Source organism: Lynx canadensis, chromosome F2, assembly GCF_007474595.2.
Source record: "Lynx canadensis isolate LIC74 chromosome F2, mLynCan4.pri.v2, whole genome shotgun sequence".
Lineage (NCBI taxonomy): Eukaryota > Metazoa > Chordata > Mammalia > Carnivora > Felidae > Lynx > Lynx canadensis.
The window spans coordinates 25,989,180-26,005,441 of record NC_044320.2 but is presented as its reverse complement, the minus strand read 5'-3'; the positions used below and the strand labels follow the sequence as shown (position 1 = coordinate 26,005,441).

General features: G+C 34.2%; 1 protein-coding gene across 1 annotated transcript in view; it reads right to left on the bottom strand.

Moving 5' to 3' along the window:
• Positions 1-16,262, bottom strand: part of CSMD3 (CUB and Sushi multiple domains 3) — a 1,276,067-nt gene that overhangs the window by 338,101 nt on the left and 921,704 nt on the right. Inside the window, 1 exon segment of the mRNA XM_030304305.1 lies at positions 5,149-5,318. Within this exon segment, the coding sequence (XP_030160165.1) occupies positions 5,149-5,318 (170 nt within the window).

Here is a 16,262-nt window from a genome sequence, read left to right as displayed (position 1 = left end):
TCAGGGCTTGAAATTAGTTTTGGTGTAGAGACCCTCCTGGATCTGGAAGGTCAAACCCTTTTATAATGAATTGCTTATCAACACTCAAAACTGTTGTTTATAATAAATGCATAATTAGAAGGCATATTCTCAGTCATTCCTTCAGTCAATTAGCAAGTCAGATGTTATCTGAACCCAAGAACAGAAAGTACATAGAAAATAAAATTAAAAGAGAAAAGTTACACATGTACATGTGTATAATCATTCAAGCCTTAAATTATCCCTGCTCGTGGATATTAGAATTTTATTTTTGGCCACTTGTTTAAAGGTTGATTTGGAAACTTAAACTTTTTTTTTTCTGATAACGTGAGTGAGATGTCAAAGTTTGAATAAAAAATAAAAAGAAAGGGGCGCCTGGGTGGCTAAGTTGGTTAAGCGTCCGACTTCAGCTCAGGTCATGATCTCACAGTTGTGAGCTCGAGCCCCACATCAGGCTCTGTGGTGACAGCTCAGAGCCTGGAGCCTGCTTCACATTCTGTGTCTCCCTCTCTCTCTGCCCCTCCCCTGCTCATGCTCTGTCTCTCTCTGTCTCAAAAATAAATAAAAACATTTGACAAATTAAAAAAAATAAAAAGAAGGAATAATTTTTACAATGGTTCATCAAAAAGGATAATATTCTAAACCTTACATCCTCTCCAAAATAAAATGAAACGAACAGAGAATTTTTGTTTGTATTAAACTATGTACATCTTTGCAATAGCTGTATCACGTGTACTCAATTATAGGAGCTAATATATTTTAGTGAAGGAGTCTGGGACACAATGAAGGGTGAGCTTTTCAGGGTTTTAGATTTGCAGTTTTATAACAAAGTTAAAGTCCCAGTTCTACCTTTAAAGCCGTATGGCCTGTTACAAATCATTTCACTTCTGTTATACTCAGTATGGGAAAGAATGAATAAATATTTAGAGAGTGCCTTTGAAGGGAGAGATAACAAAGGATTGCCAGTGAACAGGCAGACTTGATTGACAGATATGTGTGGTGGACCCAAGAGATCACTGGTGTACTAGAAAATATTTAGCAACCAGCACTCAAACAAATTTCTTGAATATATATATCCACCCATATGTTCTTTTAATAACGTATACTAATATAAAGAGAGGTTGACAAATTTTTTCTAAAAAGAATTAGAAAATATTTTAGATGGGGGGGATAACTACTCAATACTGCCATTGAAGTACAAAAATAGCCATGGACAATATGTAAATAAATAAACATGGCTTTCTCCGGGTAAAATTTTATTTATAGAGATGGGTGGCAAGCACAATTTGACCAACTGACTGTCGTTTGCGAATCCCTGATTTAAGGGATGTTATAGCATGCAACTTACAAATGGTAATAAAATATACAATATTCATTACTGTAAATTCCATAGAGATAATTGAATCTTACAGAATGCTTTTGGTGTTTTTTTGCCAAATTTTGTATCAGCAACTTATAATTGGAACTGACAAAGTGGTTCCTAAATGAATATTGCTTGATTTTTTTATGTTAATAAGATCAGAGTAAAGCAATGCAAAAACAACGTTATATCAGAAACTCGTATTTGTAAATGATCGGAACAACTTCTCAGCTAAATTAAATAATTGTTTTTTTAATTCTAGAAAATATGATTTCTCCATATTTTTTGCATTATTTACAATAGAATGGCTCCAGACACAACCTATTCTCACTTAAGTATAGACTATGAGCAGAGCAATAGATCAAGTCAAGACCTTTAATGTTTGTCCATTTCTGCAGTATAACTATTCCTAGTATTGCCAATATCAAGCTATTGATGTGATATCTCTGTGCAGAGTTGGGAAAGGATGGGCAGGCACCCTCACATAGTATATTCACCAAAGAGATACAATATATGTAACTAACCTAAAACAAAACGCATAATAATAAAAGTAGTAAAATAATTAGGAAATGAAAGTTGTATTTGTTACTTTTGTTTTTAATATAACTTAATTGTAATATAACTTTAATCTAATTTAATTTAATTTTTAATAATCACCACGCTTAACAACCAGTTCACAAAATTTCTAAAAATTTACCAATAGGTTCTCACAAGTAGTATCCCCAAAGACTAGCACATGGGTTAGAAAATAAGCTTGAAAATAATACATCTTGGAAAAACAGCATTTTAATAATGTTCTTATCATACTTCTAAAAGAATGTTATTAGTGTGATTAATCAAGTCCTCTAACTATCTAGTTTCTCATAAATAGGACATCAGTTCTCTTAACCCATTCTTTCAGACTCTCAAAACGAATTTTAAGGTATTTTACTGGCTCTTCTCCATAATTATCCATTCTGTCAAATTTGACATAATATATAAATCTTTTTTTTATATAAAACTACACAATACTGACTGAGGTAACAATATTGTCTTGAATTTTGTCCCTGTTTTATCCCTTTATCAGAACATAGTGCTCAATCTTTTTCTGGAAATAAACATTACAACAACAAAACGGACGTAGTACTTCTGATTGCAATTCAGCTTTTATCTTATCAGACTGACAGTGGGAACTGTTCATTGTTGATTGTTTAGAGGGAACATGTAATAAACATCTCCTATAAATGTTAGTTGAAAGAATTAATTAAGCTACATATTTTGAGTGAAGGTTTGAGAAGTTCAGTATTCTTACCCATTGAAAGCAATAGAACCAAGGAAGGATATATTCATAATTCCCAAACCTTATGGTTATCAGATAATCTGAGGAACTTTATAAAAATCCACAATTCCAGGTACAGAGCAACTGAAAGAGTTTTCCCCAGATCTACTGAATTAGAAAATTTGGTAGTCGTGTCCGAAATAAACTACCTAGAGGAGTCATATGATCGTCTACATTTGACGTAACTATTTATTTGGTTATAAATAAGTAAAGTAGTTTATGGTAAGAAGAGGTAGGGGAAAAGAGAGTGCGTAGATAGGTGGGCATCAGTCTGGATGGTGCACTCTCAGAGAGGAAAGTGTGTGTGTGTGTGTGTGTGTGTGTGTGTGTGTGTAGCTATAGATAAATTCAATACACACTCATGTTTTTATTGTTGTCGCTGTTTTAGTTTTAGTCAGAATTCAATACAGTGATACTATACAGTAAGCAAAACCAGAAAAAAAAAACTTTTCTAAACATTATACTCATATAAAGACTACAAGAGAATGTTATTCCAAAGAATATAGCCAATTCTCCCATATAAAGAAAAACAATGTTTGTTTGTTTGTTTGTTTTCTATGATGGGCTGTTTGTTTTACTTATTTCTTCTTTCCTAGTCTGAATGGAGGAAGAGCTGACTGTACTAGGTGTCATGTTGGAAAGTGCTAGAATGGGGATGGACTCTCATGGACTGGTTTGCAGGGAGGCAAATGACCCTGCATCCTGAGAGGACTTTGGGCTTCTCAGTCTTCGAGAATGAATCATCCATCCTTTGGAGGGTGCATGTGTCTGCCTGTGTGTGCCTAACTGTGCCTGTGTAGTAGGTATCTTTGAACTAGTTGTCCATGGGATTACTTTGAACTAGTTGTCCATGGGTAACAAGTGAATGTAACCTTATTTCAAATAAATAGGAGATTAGTCAGAAATCACTCAGATGAACACATTAGGGCCATTTTTCTTAAGCCATCACCTGCTATCCCAAATGAATTTTCCAATTAATAAACATCACCCGGTACGGAAAAGTACTGGCTACTTTTCAAGCATCACAGAGAGCAAAGAAATATTTGAGGAAGGATAGTGGGAGGCGTGAGGAAGCACTTCTTAGCTGTGAACTTATAAATATATGTTTATCATCGTTGCTTGTGTGATACAGGTTAGTGGCTAGCCGTATACCTCTGATCAATGACTTATTTTTCCCATACTTAGCCTGTAAAAAGGAAAATCAGTTCTACATTTAGCATCCCATTAATCTCGATGTTGACTTTAGCAAATAAAACTTATTTTACCAGGAGAATCCAAACCATAAACATAAAGGAGGTTGAAGAGATGATAAAGTCAATTTCTGTTGCCTGTTGGGGAAAAGTGTAAAAAACAGGAACGGCCTTAAATGAATGGTAAAGCTGTATGCATCTAGGCGTACTGTAGAGAAATTTCCCATGTCCATACAGATCTTACAAGCACATAGTGCTGTCTGTATTAGAAAACCATCGATTGTCATCACAGTTATATTTTTTAAGAGAAAAGAATAATCAACAGTCTTAAAATCACTGCTTAAACAAGAATCCCCTACCCCTGCCAACCTGAAATGTTATTTATTTTTTTATTTTTTAAAATCTGTGAAAACAGAATTATGTTGAATTTCTTACCAGGTAAGGGAACCTTGACAATGAAGAAACATGTATTCAATTATTTAAAAAAAAATTTAAATGTGATTTTATAGAAGTGTTTGTTGTTATCCTACTTCTGAATATAAATTATATTTACAAAGCATTTACTTTGTGAAATATGAATCAGCAACTATGGAAATATTTTCCTAAAATTGTATCTTTTAAAAATAGGGTATTTGACTATTTCAACTTTTTAAAATAAATTAATACATTTCACTCAAAAAGTTTATTATTAACAAAATATACTTTTCTTAAGTAATTTATAGATAGTAAGTCATTATTTTTATGTACCTATTAGATATAAATTTTTTGTAGTCATAAAGGCAAAAACTCTCCATGTGTCAACAGAGATAACCAAGTTACTTTATAGATACCAAAGAAAAATAAATCATCATTATATTTCTTAAAGAAATGACCATTCCCATATTATGTTATATATATATATATATATATATATATATATATATATATATATATATATAAAATATATATATGACATATATATGTCAAATATATATAAAGTTGAATATAAGATATTTGACATGAAAATGTCCTTATTTTGGTGTTACTGAAACATTAAAATTTATGTATCATAAAGTAAAGGCGTATGTATTATAAATAAACATTGGAAACATAACACTTACCTCAATGAAAATGATAATAGGAAAATGGAAAATAATATCTAATTTAAATCTATGAATGACAGAATCAGCTTATGGGTAATTATACCAATATTCACATATATATACATATTAATGTATACTTAATGACTAAAATTGATCTAAGTATAAGTTGAGTTCACCTACCTTAAGAACATCTCCTTGTGCTAAATGAAATGTTCTGGCTGAAATATTGATCCCCTTTCCTGCTTGAACCTGAATACTATAAATGCATTCGTGGTTGTTTTCATAGTTGAGTGGATAATTTGGAGAGAGCAAAATCCCTTCATTATTTGTTGCAGATGCACCACATTCAGCTGCAGGTAAAACAGAATATGGAAGTACAGTTTAATAGAAGGTATTATCATTTTCAAGTAATGTAATGTATGGAAGTGTTAATGCATTTTAATTTAACTACAGCTTGACAGAAAAGTGATGTACAGAATGGCTGTGTGTTGCGGATGATTCATTCCCTCAAATAATATATAGGAAGAAGAAATGACTGTCCACGGAAAGGACACTTGTACATAAACAGAAATATACGATAGTTTCAGTATTGTCCTCCCGCCCCTAGGATGAAAGGATAGCGTGGAAAAAGATGAAAGCAAAAGATTTTCAGGATGCCTTTTAATTTGTAGATCTCTGATTAATTGATTACCTTTAGATTTATAATTTATTTCTTTTAAAGTATAAAAAATAGAGTGATCAATTTTATTTTAGAATGATTCTTATCTGATTTTTTCATAACTGTTTCTGAATTTGACCCTTTTCCCTTCCCATAGTCAGCCTTCTCCTGATCCAAGAACTTCAGTAACAAAAAGGGAAATAAATACGACATTGCCTTTGAAAACTGATATAATGGGTAGAATCCACTAATCAATAACTGCAGCAAACTGGCACGTTTAAAAAATGGATTACCTCTCCCAACTTAAAAAATAAAATTAATTAAGGCATTTTCATAATCAGTGTATGCTACTGCTAACCCTCCTGTTTTCATTTAACAAAAATTGAGGACGTGTCTAACTACTTAGAATTCTCCACTTTTTTTTCAAGATTTAATTTTAATTTATTACTTTAAAAAGGTTTGTGGTAATGTTCCAAAACCAAACAAGTCCTTATAAATTCCCAAACATATTCCTTATGTCTCAGAAATTCATTGAACTCAGTTTTCTTTCAGATCTAATAACTTGCTTCATATTATTATACCAGAGGTCAGGGAGAGTTCTGTTTTTCAAAGGTTTATCTTAGCAAGAAAAGAAAGCAAATCATTATGTTCCAGAAATAAGATTTTTAAAGTAATGATTCATGAAAATAATCATAGGAATTATATAGCAAACTGAAGTATAATGAATTGCTTTAACTTTCAAATGTTTAAACATTAACAAAAATAAGGCAAAAGAAAAAAAGGCTAATGAGAAAATGAAAATGATGAAAATGGAGCAGTCAATATAACAACATAGTATGAAATAATAATAAAAACTAATGATGTGATGCTAACAATCAACCAGTCACATGAAGAACTGCCACCCAACAGAGCTCCAACAAGTTCTTTTTAAAGTAAAAGGAAAAGAAAAACTTAATAACTCCTAATATTGATTTAAATTGTTTTTATTTTAATGCAACTTAAGCATGTTCTAACACAAAATAGATATGTGCTTATGCTTTCAGTTGTACACACATATAATACCAAAACATGTTTAAAAATATGGGAATAAAACTACTAAAACAATACAACTTAAAATAGCACCATGTGTCTAATGTGGCATAAGATTTCATTTTTCTGAAATTAAGTCGCCCTTGGCAATGGGGATAAGGAGCCAGCTGCTAGCGTACAGACTTTTGGAGTTTGCTATGCCTTTAAATACACTATGCTGTGTGATGATTCAATTCTCCCTCATCCCTCTCTAGACTGTGGAGAAACTTCATCTGTATAGTACAATATGATGCCACGTGTCCTTTACTTAGTGGGAAAGAATCATTCCTATTTTAAACCGGTCTCATTTCCTTCTTCTTAGCTTATTAGAAATTAGGTATAGTTGTGGGGGCATAACGACAGATGTATCAGACCACACAGATGATGCAGAATACACATATGTTTTTATCAGTTAGATTATCTGTTAGAGAATACACAGTTTAAATTATTATAGAATCATGGATTTCTGAGAATACATTCTTGGATGCCAGCTTGCAAAACACTGATACATTGACTAAGAGCTCAGGCTTTAAAATTCAGAGATTTTGTTTTCAAAATTAAGTTCTATATTCTATCCATACGGCTGTGGAAAGTTATTTATTCTCCATGATTCAATATAGTCATCATTACAATGAAAATAATAACACCCTCCTCAGGAGGATATTTTGTTTGTATGTGTGAGTTGATAACATACCTAGAAAATGCAAGTAGAGTATTTAGCACGGTGCTGGCATGCAATAAGAGCTCAAAAATTAAAGCTATCATTATGAATATTTAAGTGTAAATACTAACGGTAGCATTAATTATGCTTTATATACAGAAAAAGAGCTTAGGATACTTACATTGTCCCAGGGTGACTATCCAGGTGTAGAAAGACATTTATGTGTGTAAAAAGCCAGAGGACTCTTCATAATTTTGGAGAATCATTTATAATATTAAAATTATTTTAACAACTTGTGTAAACTGAACAAAACAACCTCCCGGCTCGCCCCAAAAGCAAAGCAATAAGTTACTTCATTACCCATGAAAATATACTAATAATTTATTGCTAAGTTCTCAACATTTGAATATGTGGTAAGTGCCTTCTGCCATAAACATTGTTGGATCTATATTATATAATTTAATGGAGATTTGCTTTTATATGAAAAATAATCTGCTTCTGTGATATTTTTAATATTTCAGTTGGTTTAAATGGCTATACATGATTTTCTGGTTGGTGATATGAAATCAGGACTTAAACCAGAATGGAAGAATTAAGTTAGAAAATTTGGATTAAGTTAGTATCTTTCTCATTTAATCAGGACTGAATATAAACTGTGGGACCAGAGCAAAATGAAAGTACACTCCCCCTTGTTGAAAATGTCCTGAGCATTTCAGGAGACCAATAAAGCATTAAATCAAGCATGGGACACATCTTAGCATAGAGCCCTGTGTGACTACATAGGTTTCATGCCCATGAAGCCAATTATGCATTTTTTGTCTCACAACTCTGCAAGCTAAAACTTATTTTCTCTAGTTTTAGAGATGGAGACACCAAAGCGAGCTTTCTTGCTAAAATCAAACAGTGTGTATCAGAGCTCGGATTTACACTGCGATTTACATCTGCCTTTGCCCATGGTGTTAAAATTATAAGTATATATTTTCTCTCTCAGGTCAAAATACTTCTTTAGTATGACAGGAGGCACTATTAATGATTATCCCACACAACAGGTAGAGACTGAGACTATTCTAGATAAATTTGTATGCAAGGTCACTTTTTTTCTTTATTCTTTAACTATTGCACAGGCTATTTAAGGACATTCCATTAAAAACTAAGAGGTTTATTTTATGTGGGCTGGGGTCTGTCCCGGAGATCAGAACATGTTGACCCCACTTACAAAGTATACATCTGTATTCCATTATAGATAATTATTAATGTTCAGAATGATTGTCTCATACCAAAGGAAGATCTTAAAACATAAAAAATGAGAATCAGTTCAGAATGTTCCACTTACATATACAAGAATGTGAACAAATCTATTATTTTTCAATGAGTCTTGATAAAATAAAGGATAAAAAGAGGAATTCATTTAACCACAATACTAAACTCTAGGAGCTAGGTGATTAATAAAAAAATTATTTTTACATGTGGTCTCATCTTTGATTTTATCTTTGAATTTCAAATATCCCCAAAACTGGCTTACAAGTAGCCAGTGTAGAACTAATATTTGCCCTGTACAAGCTCTCCTCCTACAGCCCTCTTGTTTGCCAACTGGAATTGAAAGGGATCTAATGTTGAAATTAACAACAAACTTTGCACAGTTTGACCATATGCCTGTCTAGCAATGAACATGCTTCTATCTCTGTTGTGTAATAAGCTGACACGATGATATTTTGCAAATGCAAATCTGATCTTGTACTTTGTGCCTCAAATGTACTCACCACCAGCAAATCAAAGTTCACAGAATATCATCATACAAGGCCATTTATACTGTGAATCCAGTCTGACTTTCTAGCTATTACCCACCGTTCTTTCCCATGGACCATGCAGTTCAGCTATCCTGAACTCCTGGCCCTTTGCCATGGTCTCACACTCAGCCTTTATAACTGCCATCGTTACTAGAGGTAAACACCACCCCTAGCTCCGGTGGATGTGATTTCAGGACCCAAACAAAGGCGCAAATAATTTGATATGGAATTATATTTTTCTATTCTTCCCAGCATCGGGTGGCTGTGATGGTGTAATGGAACAAAGGAAATAACGTCACATTGAAGTACTAGCGATAATCCTCACAAATAACAATTGTGGCTATAATGTTCATAAATATCCAGAAAAAATACGGTAACTACAACATTTTTATTGTATATGACATGAATATCACAGGACGTTTTCACAAAACATACTTAAAAATGAGAAGATATAACTATCAGCAAACTGTGTTTGAACATTCTTAAATGTTAGAATCACTTGGCAGGCGGGGGGGGGGGGAGGACTAGCAGAACAGCTAGCACTAAGAGAGGAGAAACATGGTTAGATGATTCTAGCAAGACAAGGTTATATAAACAAAAAACATCAGCTACACGGGAAAGAACAATTTGAGTAAAGGAAGTCCTAGACATCCAAGTGAGTTGAAAAATTGTCATTATCATCCAGTCATAGTGACATTTATGGAGAATATGCAGCTTTCACTGAACAAACCCAAGTCTGTGGCTTACTACATCAGGGCAATGCCAGGGTTTTCAGGCAGGTGCTGTAATAAATTGTGTATATGATGGAACAAATATAAGAGAAACATTTATCTTAATAAAAATAAAGCTACAGGCTCATTTTAATACAAAGAATTAATATTTTTGCTTAACTGGGTACCTTGGTAGAGAATGTATACTAAGATATTTAAAGTGGCTAGAGACAGATAATAGTATGCTCTGATTAAACACACACACACACACACACACACACACACACAAATTGATTCATTTCACAAATATTTGTTAAATCCTTATTATTTACTAGTCATGAGAGAGCCAGTGTTGAAACCCTCATAGAACTTACTTTGTAGCAGAAAAGACAGATGTTTAACTATATCATGATACAAATAAGCATCTAGTATGTGAAGACACATAATGAGGAGCACTGTTCTGAATAAAGTCAAGATTTGTCTGAAGGACTGACATTAGTAAATTAAAAGTGATAGGACAAGGTAGGTTGAGGGAAAGAATATTTCAAACAGAAGAAACATTTCTGAGAATATCATGGGGAGGGTTGTAACAGGTTCTGGGAAATGAGAGATCTGGTATGGGAGAGGTTTTATTTTTGCAAGTTTGAGCTAGAGGGAGGTCCCTCAAGATTAGAGTTTCTTCTGTTGTTCATCTGTTATGATAGGGGAAAAATGGTTTTCTTAGATGTGTATGAAAGGGGATGTCACTAAATATGAGCTGCTTGTTGTTCTTGTGGTGGGGGAAAGCTTTTTTTTTTTTTAAGTTTATGTATTTATTTATTTAGAGAGATCATGAATGGGAGAAGGGCAGAGAGAGATGGTGAGAGAGAATCTCAAGCGGGCTCCATACTGTCAGTGCACAGCCAGATGCAGGGCTCAAACTCACCAACTGTGAGATCATGACCTGAAACAACAAGAGTAGGACGCTCAACCGACTGAGTCACCCAGGTGCCCTGGGAATACTTTTGTTTTTAAGGCTTAGAAAGTCAGTTGCAGAAGATGAAGAATATAGGACTTGATTGAATGAGACGTGTTCATAAAATATTTGAGATTTGGGGTCAGAAAACTATTGCTTCATGGTTAAGGAGTTGCAATGTTTTTTTGAAGTATAGTACGCACATTTTCTCCTACTCTAACGTGAGCGCAGCACCTGTTTCCTTCATGCTTTGGTCTAGAATAAATTTTATGTTCTAATGTCACCAATTTCTAAAGCTTACATTTGCCAATATGACTTTCCTCCAAAATAATCAATGTTAAGACATTAGTAGGTGATAATGTTTCCTTCTTCTAATTTGAACTGGGAGGTTATCTTTAAATCACAGGAATTAATGATATAAAAATATAATTTATGAGAGTATTAGGGAAATATTTTTGGAAGACCTTTAACTTTAATACTTCTCATAGAATATAAATATTTTTTATGCAATCTCCAATCCAAACACTATTTGCTATGATACCGTTATTTTGTAGAAAAACAAATCCTAGTCATATAAATATTTTTATTTAAACATACAGATTAAAAAATCTATGGAAGTTACCAACACAAAATTCTTTGCTGAGCTGAAAATAATATGTTGATAAATATAGTCTCCCTTGGATTGGAGTAGGAGAGAGACGTGTACTGGAATCAGTGGTAAGAGTCACTGCTATAGTGAGGAATTCACTAGAGCAGGAATATCCATTGAATTTCAATTTTTTCCTACTTACTGAAAAACAGGCCAGCCCGTGCATCATTAATCTCCATTACTAGGGTAAGAAAATCTGGTAGCATCTATTGTGTGCATACAGCCACACATTTTCAGATAAACTGGTAAAATGCTTTTCAGTAATTTGGCTGAGAAATTTGAAAAATGTCTATGATCAGTGAAGTTTGCAGTTATTTTTAAGAATTTGCATTATAATTGAGTCTCTTCTTTTATGCTTTTTTGATAGCACCACAAGTTCATTAAACCAAGGTTAAAATAAACTTGACTTGAATTATTCAAAAAGCAGAAAAATTTCAAACCTAAGCATATAGGATGCCAAGTCAAATAAGGTGTAGCATTAAGTACAAGTATGATTTTCCATATGCTTAATTATTACCAGAGTAAAAATAATGGTAATTCTTGTGTTATATAGAATGGTGTGTTGGCGGGGGGGAGGGGGGCCATTCAAACTGTCAAATCCAAATCAACCACTTATTTCATATCATAAATATAAATTTACCTTTTTTAAAACTTTTTAATCCATTATTGAACCTGCTATGTCACCAATCTAATTTCTACTATATTTCCTGAAATTAGGACACCACGGATTTTAAGAGTCACCATTATTTTGTGTCTCAAGCAAAAACGTTGTCAATAATCTGTGACAGCCATTGGTTGTGAGATACATACCAATTACAGAGATGTTAATTTTTTTTAAAAGGGGTATCTAAGAAATTGTGAAATGTGATAAAATGTGTTAATAATATTGGATACATTCAGGAACACTTTTCCTAATATGCCTTTATGACTTGGCAGTATAAATAACACATTAGTACTTTAGAAATTTTTTTGTCAATTTTTTTTCTCAAACAGGTACTCACATATGCCTAGATTCTCAGAAAGTGGTAGAGATGAGAGGGTAGAGAGGTATATTAATCTTCTTATGCCACTGCTGAAAATATGAGAATCCATTAGTATTGTATAAAGTCTGGCTTTACCTTTCCTTTGTTGTTCTTAGACAACAGTGTCACTTCACTGGATTTCTTTTTTTCTCTTTCCAGTCTCTCCTAATACAGCACAGTTATATGTCCAAGAGAAAACTACTCCTTGTTTAAGTTTACAAATCAAGAGTTTCTAAAAACGTATTTTCACTAAAAGAATTTAATCTGGAATTTGCTACATTTCTCCTTAAAATTTTATTTTAGTGCATTTACTATATTCAATTTTTACCACAAAAATCATGGCAATCATTATTGTCATGCAGAATTATTATTTTATGAGTTAGTCATAACTAAAGAACGTAAGTTTAAAACTTTAAGAAAATTCAATATATAAGGGGCACCTGGGTGGCTCAGTCAGTTAAGCCTCCGACTTCAGCTCAGGTCATGATCTCGCAGTTTGTGGGTTCACGCCCCGTGTTGGGCTCTGTGCTGACAGCTCAGAGCCTGGAGCCTGCTTCGGATTCTGTGTCTCCCTCTCTGCCCCCTCCTCCTCATGCTCTATCAACAATAAACATTAAAAAAAATTTTTTTTAATTCAATATACAATTTTATGCCAAAAAGTATGGAGGATTTCCTGTAACCTGATAATGTTCTTTCAGGATTCCTTTACTTCCATAAGCAGCTACTCAGAGTCTACGGCACTCAGTTCATTTGCTCATTACAAATAACACTAACTATAATACCTGTGGATATATCAGGTGCTACATTGGGTCTTAAGGATAAGGCTCTTAGGTGATATGTGAGCTAGAAGATAGACATGAAAACTGCACTGCACTAATGTGTAATGTGTAGCATAATACAAATTTGGCCTGGGATGGCAAACATGAGCAAATCATACGTTTTAAAGGAGTGGCAAGATGATAGATCAGGGACGACTTCATGGAGTACATTATCCTTGATTTGAGTAAAACAAAATGTTATAAAAGTAATAAAAATGGTGAAAAAAAAGATTCTGGGCAGAGAGAAACGGAGAACTACTTGAATGAAAAGCCTCGATTGATATGCTTAGGAGAACCATTAGTTCATGTGCCACTCTAAGAAATTCAGACTTTATCATGTCAGCACTAGAGGCCCACCGAAGAGTTTTAGGAAAAGAAAAAGAGGAAAGGATTTAATAAACCCATCAGGGCAGCTCCATGGGGAATGGATTGCAGCCCTGGGTTCCTAGAGGGAGGAAAAGCTAGAGAAGATAACTGTAGCAAACAGGAGATGGTGAGGGTTTGAACAAAAGTAATGGAAGAAGAGATTGAAAGTAAAGGGCAGAGAACTTGGAGAATAGTCGGAAGCGGGAAATAAAAGAAAGGGAAAGGAAAGAGTACATAGGAAGAGGGGTGGCTTTGAATATACTCATGAATCTACTTTTGTACGCGATGAATTTGCTACGCCTGCGGGATAGCACGTGTAGAAGTCCACTCAGCAGCTAGTCGTGCTTGTAGCCAAGGGCTTGCTATTGTAAGCCCCAGACAAAAGCATGCATCCAGAGACCGTGTATGAATCGAGAAGAAAAGCAAACACCAGAATCCACGGAGCCTCAGAACTCAGAGGCAAAAGCGCCTTCAAAGAAAGCTGTATCCTATCAGCAGTGTTAAATGCCAGAGAGAGTTCAATTAAAATGAATACTAAGAGTTCACTGCTTTGGTAATTAAGACGCGGAGAAGGCAGGGAGTAAGACAATGTGTTGGTTTTTTTTTTTTTTGTTTTTTTTTTTTTCCACGTTTATTTATTTTTGGGACAGAGAGAGACAGAGCATGAACGGGGGAGGGGCAGAGAGAGAGGGAGACACAGAATCGGAAACAGGCTCCAGGCTCTGAGCCATCAGCCCAGAGCCCGACGCGGGGCTCGAACTCACGGACCGTGAGATCGTGACCTGGCTGAAGTCGGATGCTTAACCGACTGCGCCACCCAGGCGCCCCTAAGACAATGTTTTTAATGATATTGGTGGTAAAGGAAGGTAGAGAGCTACAAGCACAGCCAGTGGTGGCATAGGTTGGAGGGCAGAAATCTTTATTTGTGGTTGTTTGTGTTTGTTGCTGTTGTTGCTGTTGTTTCGGTCTGGGTTAGTTATGAATTTAAAAAAATTGAAGGGGCGCCTGGATGGCTGAATCAGTTAAGTATCCGACTTTGGCTCAGGTCATGATCTCACAGTTTGTGAGTCTGAGCCCTGCATTGGGATCTGTGCTGACAGCTCAGAATCTGGAGCCTGCTTCAGATTCTGTGTCTCCCTCTCTCTGCCCATCCCCTGCTTGCTCGCTCTCTCTCTCTCTCTCTCTCTCTCTCTCTCTCAAAAATAAACATTTAAAAAAGAAAGAAAAATGGAAAAAATTTTAAAAATGAAGATGTTTATATTAAGTACAGACAGAGATGGAGGTTAAGCAGGATTTTCAAAAGCCATCCCAATTCTGAAGACCTAATATTCTAGCATTTTAAAACTACACTATTAAAGAAGTCACTTGGGAAAACCTGTGTGATTTTTAAGGTGATAAGTGAAGATGCAGGATTATATTCTACATAGACTGTGATTATGGAACAACATATACATAAGAAAAATTGCTACAAGAATATAGTAACAAATTCTGCAATAGTTTTAAGACAAATGACTCAATATCTAAAAATACACTGAAAAATGTGATCATTGTGCTTAGAATAGATTATTTTGTTATTTTGTTTTCATTACCTTTTTGAAGACGGCATAATGGGCTGAAATGGTTATTGGTTTATAATGATAAGACTTTTAAACATATACATTACTCTTTGTTTCATTTAACTCAACTGGTAAAATAATAGTGCTATAAAACTTTTTGGTGCTGTGTGAAAAATGTTTGTATACAAATATTCCTACTCCATTTACATGTACTTCATACATAGTTATGATGTAAGAGAAAATAATCCTTTATATCATAGGAATGTTTTTACATTTCCTAGTGAGTTATTCTAGCGAAGAGGACCAAATTGTAGTAGTAAGTATTTGGAGAATAAGACGGCAACTAACAATATTTCTGATATTCCAAGATTCTAATATACTTTTCTAGACCCTGTGAAAGCCCAATAAATACTGTTAACAAGGCAGTAGTGATACTAGACTAAGCGAAACAAGTTGTTTTTGGATTAAAGGATAATAGTGTTTGTAGGAAATAAGAACAAAATATAATTCTTTCACCCAATAGAATTTAGCTACTCTGCATGTTATATGCAAAGCTTTATATATGAAGGGGATATAAGCAATAACAATGGTTAATGGCATTTAAGTGCTTCCTACACTAAGTGTTTTATTTATACCTCTCAGTGAAGTAAGCCTGCATTTCCAAAGACAAATTTGAAGATAGGAGTAGCTGAATACATCTACCCAAGATCACAGAATTGGTGAAGTTTCGAACTCAGATGTGTTAGTCTCCAGACCCCAAATTCTCAACTACTAGTTGGCATTTCCACTGCAAGATGAAGATACAAATGACAAAATCAAGGAACTTCACTTTTGCAAGGACGACAGCAATAGTATGAATTAACTATGCTACAAAGTAAGGGGTATAAAAGAACTGACGACATTCACAGTTTTAAAGGAGAGAAAAATCCCTTCTTATGGAAAAGTCGGACAATGTTTCATCAGGAAAGTAGCTTTTGGGTTGCATTTTCAAGGATAGGTGGGATTCTGGTGGTCTGGATAATGGAAGGCAGGATTTCGGGGAAA